Below are 5,311 nucleotides of genomic sequence, written 5' to 3'. Positions count from 1 at the left end.
TTCACAACTTAGTCACGTGCACGACATGAACCGTAGAATCTACTAAATGTGGGGAGGCGCGCGATTGCGCACCTTCACAGCTAAGTCACGTGCACGGCATTAATCGTAGAATCTACTAAATGTGGGTGACGCGTGATTGCGCACCTCCACATCTTGGACATGCAAGTCACTATATACATGGAGGTGAATGTATGCTGACATATATCACTATATATGGACCGCCGATCGCGCATCTCCACATGCAGCCCCTGCGGAGGGTGCGCGCAGGGACCGATGGTGCGCGGAAATGTGTGGAGGTGCGTGATCGCGCACCTTCACAATAGTGTATTACCCATATGATGAATAGGCGCTAAGTTGTGAACGCGCGCGATCGCGCACCTCCACACATTTCCGCGCACCCTCCCACGATAATAACTGGACGCCCGGTGAGCGGGGCGTTGTCGGACACAGCAAGCACAGTAGTAGTAGCGAAGGGAGGTGGGTTGTGGGAGTACTAGCTGGTAGTCTACTAGTACTGTGTACTGTACTAGTACTACGTTCTGTGAGCAGCATTCTGACGACCATCTGAGATGGCGTGTGAGGTTGGCCTGAAGGCTGTCTGACATCAGAGATTAGCTCTGAACTGATCTCCCGTTCTCAAACGCAAAGTCTGATGGGTCTGAATGTCTGACGAGTAAGTTAGTACCAGACCATTTCAGATAGCCTCAGACGAATCTGCAGTTCTGCTGATCGGCGCCCGGCCGCCCGCACAACTCCGAGCGCGCGGGCGCTGTCACGGGATCGCGTCCACGTCTCAATACAGCATTTGGGCTTAATTTGGGCGGGGTGAGCTTATGTATAGCGCCGCTTACTGAGCCAAACGAAGAGCAGTTTACGTGGTTGGTGAGCTCGTTGTAAACATATACTAAGTAAGTGATTGACCGAGTTCAGCAGAAATCGATTCACTCACAGATCCTTGACAGCTAGTAATCAACAGAGATCACTAGAAGCTGTAGTAAACGGTCAGGTTGTCACTGCGCAATTCATAGGTGAGTCGCTGGCCGTCACTGGTCGGTATGTACATAGCACTGAGTACTACAGCAGTGTAGCTGGTGAACATGGACCGTCCAGCTTGGTCAGACCGCACGCGTGTGATTCTGCACGCTGCTGCACTGACCCGGCTCATCCCCGTACACACGCAGGTTTTTTCCACGAGCTCGGCCCTCTTGGTCCGGCTTATGGCCCAATCACTATCGAAGAGGCGTATGAGAGATGGTGCAAGCACATGGGGGAATGGCTTCGCATCATACGTGTCCGTACGACCTCTGATCCCCGAGTCCTGAACGTACTCTACATGCAATCGGAAATCGATCGGCTCGAGGCAGTCATGATCGCATTAGCAAACTCATCACTCCGTTGTACAGGTACTGGGGATTCTCACGCACATCGTTCCCCATCCACACCCACAATCGCCGAGAATGGCAGTACATTGCCATGTCAACTGTCAGTCTCATGCACTTGGTGCGGGAGACGGTCGATTACTGGCATAGTACGTTATCTTTACAACGATCAAACTGCTCTCACAAAGCTGACTCACTACACAGAAATCTTGAACAACAACAGTAGGTGTCACAGCATCGGTATATTATAATCTGCTCACTGTCCGCTGGTACAGTCAAAGCGGGCACTCTGTGGCCTGATCCACCCATCAAGCGGATCCTCTGGAACCATCATACACAGGAGGCAATCCACCTCAATGTCGCTACAGACGAAAAGAGGACCTTGCTTGACTATTCTGGTCGGTTTGTGCAACCAGAGGCTCGGTGGTTCATCCCCTACGGCCACATAAATCACACAAACGAACACGAGTTCTTGAGCGCATCTGCGCGCACATTGCCATTCTTATACATGAGCGGCAATGGCGCATTGATCGCGAGATTGAAATGGACGAAGACATTCATGTCTGGGTTGACCGCTGGCTCCGCCATCTCCGGTCACTATTGATCATGATCCACGGTGCGCGCATCTCCCTCACTCCGGTTGTTGTCTGTCTGAATAACCACAGAGAATCTCGACCTCCGCTCTGAGCGGAGGCCACCCATCTGGCTAGAAATCGACCTCCCAAGTGATCGAGCCCTTCCGGACGGTCCATACACTCTCAGCATTGGACAACTCACTTTGCTCCTCGCGCATCCCGAGGAAATCGATTTCTGGGAAACACAGTCAGCAGCACGCAAGCCCATGCTGATGCCCGAGCCACGAAATCTCGTGAACGACAACACAGCTCGTCGGGTTTGGCTGGCACGCCAGGCCCTTCATTGCGAATACGTTTATCGCCGCCTTCAGTTGGAGCGCACGACGATGGCCCAGCTCAACGAACGGTTTTTGCGGGAAGGCGGGCCTTCGGCGTTGGCGCGAGCACAGGGCATCGACCTTCTTTCGGACCGCATGCAGTGGTTCCGTGCGCAGATCGAGCAGTACGAACAGGGGTAAGCACCGTGGAATTTACCAATTACACATTGACACTAAGCAGGTACAGATGAACTCGTGTCATGTAGTACATACGTAGTGAATGTGTATGCGCGCGGTGCTATGAATTTTCCAACATAGAATGAAAGGTAAGTCAACAGAATGTATGCGCACTCGAAATCAGTAGTGCGCGCACTGACCACTTACATATGCGCGCAGTAGGTATTTTAACTGAAGGTACGCCGACTCACTTCTGGAGGTGCGCGCACCACACACACCAGTCAAGTGCGGCTACATCAGGTAAGTCGACGTACCGCACCACAGTTCACCCAAAGTGAGTACAAACCCGTGCGATAATCACCGCAACGCAGCCGTGGTGTGCACCTTGACAGTCACTTGAGGTCAGTGCTCATACTCACCCACCGCAAGGCAGCACGCACCACTGCAAAGGGCACTGCAGCCAGTTGGTACCCACCTGCGCAACAGTCACTGACATTCCCATCTGTCTCCAGAGTCAGAGTCCAGCGCGCGCATAGCACATACGGTCAGCTGACTTGTGCTCTGCACGTCGCGTCGATCTCACCAGCCACCCGCCACTGACTTAGTAGACGCCAGGTGACTTGTGGCTGCGAGCGCGCGGACTCACTCTCTCACTCTCTTCCACTCCTTCTTCCACTCCCTCATCTGTTCCTCCCCTGCTCGCTTACTCGTACACTTGCCTGTCCCTCGACACGATGGTGGGTACCTGGACCCTCGAAGACGTGAAGCAATACCTACGCGAGGCGGCTACTGAGGCACAGCTCGACATCGAAGAGCGCGGTCCGCTCGAATTCACGGACCAGCCCCCGGAGCGGCATGAATGGACGGAGGAGATGGTGGAGCGGATGAACAGGACGATCCGTGCGCTGCTCAACAGCCCGGTCTCCTATGAGGCGTTGGACGAGATACTCAAGTGGTATCTACTGGTGAGTACCGTTGCTGCTCACGACGGGATGCGGGGACGGTGACGGCACATGCCATGCTAGGACGAGAGATGGCGGCATTCCCTCAACTACGTCCCCAAGGGCATTCTCTTCCCTCGCGTCCTTGACGAGTGCTTCGCCTGGCAGTATTGGGACGAGCCGGCGGAGGGAGCGTGGAAGGAAGGTCTCTCATTGGAGACGTTCCTGTCCGAATGGCGGCAGTGCCAGGTGAAGGAGTGGGACATCAGGACGCCGAAGGAGGAGGAGGACGCCGGAATGCAGGCATTTGCAGAGATCTGGCTGCGTGAGTACTTCGTCTTGTACGTGTGTGACCTTCAAGCTCACTGCGTGCACGTCTCAGACAATGACCACTTGTACTGTAAGTCTGGCACAATGTGCCCAACTGCCTGCTCTGACCATGTGTGCGTCTGCAGCTGGGACCCCTGTCCAGGAGTTCGAGGACACCGACGCCCGACGATGATGTATGAGATCGACCGTGGGCGCGTCACGGACGAGGACCGCAAGAAGGCGATGCAGAGACGCGGTATCTACCTCGCGATGAAGGCCAAGGGTCACGCACCGGCCGCAATGAGCGACCCAATTCCGCTGAACAAGTACAAGAGGCCGAAGGACCTTCCACCGAAATCGCTCGACACCGTGGTAAGTCTGTCAGTGTACTCGCTGTTGACAGTGACGTACCTGCACGCATCGTAGTTCTACGGCAAGGACTGCTGCTTGCGCTGCCTGGACAGAGGCTTAGTCGATTGCCGCGTCCCGAAGAGGGACTATGAGGACCCGCGCTGCGTCGCGTGCATCGACGCACGCAAGGGGTGCTCTTTCAAGGTGAGTTTGGCATGTGTATATGTACCGACAATGGACACTGACCACTTACATGCAGAAGCACGGTCTTCCGGTTGTGTCGAAGGGATCCACCAGTGCGTCAAGTACTACGCGCACTCGAGCAAGCCATGCGCGCACCCCGCCAAGTCGTGCGCGCACGAGGACTTCGCGGGGTCGTACAGATGGGATGCAGAGGCTTCCGATGTCGGGGCCGGTAAGTTTACACGGTCTGTCTGGGATTACTGTGCTAAAACACTGCTGATGTAGCTGGGAAACGCGGAGCCCCCGAGAACGAGGAGGTGATGGGAGAGGAGGGGACAGCTGCGAAACGCGTGAAGCGTCGGAAGCTCGTCGAGTAGTCTATATACGCAAATGTAACTGTAGATGTAGATATGAATCCCCGGCACTACTACCGTAACCATCCGCGCGCAGGGGTGCGCGCGGATGTTGACCCTTCTCAACAGACAAAAACCACATGCATGTAATTTGTGGACAGGCGCGACCGCGCACGTCCACATCTACAGCACTGTAGGGCAGCCATTAGACGCCCACCACGTGTCACACGTGTGAACACGCGCGACCGCGCACGTCCACCTTTCAGCGAGTCATCAGCGTCTCTGAACGAGTCTGAGATGTGGACGTGCGCGATCGCGCGTGTCCACATCGACAGCACCGGTGAGAGAACCATTACACACCCGTACAATATGTCTGATTTGTGGACATGCGCGGTCCGCGTGTCCACATTCACAGTCTTGCTGTACAGCAAGCATGTGTTAAGTCGCCTGTGATACGTGTCAGATATGTGGAGGTGCGCGCACGCGCGTGTTCACGAATCTGACACGCATCCGGGCACTTGTCAGAGCCCCTACTTAGGGCGTTGGAAGTGTGGACACGCGCGACCGCGCACGTTCACATCGAGACCGCTTTGTAGGGGTGTGTGTAGGGTTAGGAGTGCGGGCGAAAGTGTGAAGATGCGCTCGCGTATCTTCACACTTCAAGCCCCTTCCATAGCCATTATAACAGCACACTGTGACTTTATACCTACCCTGGACCGTCTGTGT

General features: G+C 55.1%; 2 protein-coding genes across 2 annotated transcripts; both read left to right on the top strand.

The window, feature by feature from the left end:
- Positions 1-1,473: 1,473 nt before the first annotated feature.
- Positions 1,474-2,472, top strand: B0H18DRAFT_1130326 (uncharacterized protein; the record flags this gene model as incomplete). Its single annotated transcript, XM_048035464.1, has 4 exons — positions 1,474-1,528; positions 1,584-1,601; positions 1,655-1,972; positions 2,045-2,472. 4 exons carry the CDS (start codon positions 1,474-1,476, stop codon positions 2,470-2,472), a joined length of 819 nt encoding a protein of 272 aa, XP_047884530.1.
- A 710-nt stretch (positions 2,473-3,182) lies between these two features.
- B0H18DRAFT_963474 (uncharacterized protein) lies at positions 3,183-4,609 on the top strand (the record flags this gene model as incomplete). Its single annotated transcript, XM_048043164.1, has 6 exons — positions 3,183-3,413; positions 3,474-3,730; positions 3,845-4,070; positions 4,125-4,253; positions 4,347-4,464; positions 4,518-4,609. The coding sequence occupies 6 exons, from the start codon at positions 3,183-3,185 to the stop codon at positions 4,607-4,609; spliced, it is 1,053 nt and encodes a 350-aa protein (XP_047884529.1).
- Between the last annotated feature and the right edge of the window lie 702 nt (positions 4,610-5,311).

This window comes from Fomitopsis serialis (assembly GCF_022376445.1).
Source record: "Fomitopsis serialis strain Sig1Antser10 chromosome Unknown B0H18scaffold_487, whole genome shotgun sequence".
Lineage (NCBI taxonomy): Eukaryota > Fungi > Basidiomycota > Agaricomycetes > Polyporales > Fomitopsidaceae > Fomitopsis > Fomitopsis serialis.
This window is presented reverse-complemented; position numbering and strand designations above follow the sequence as displayed.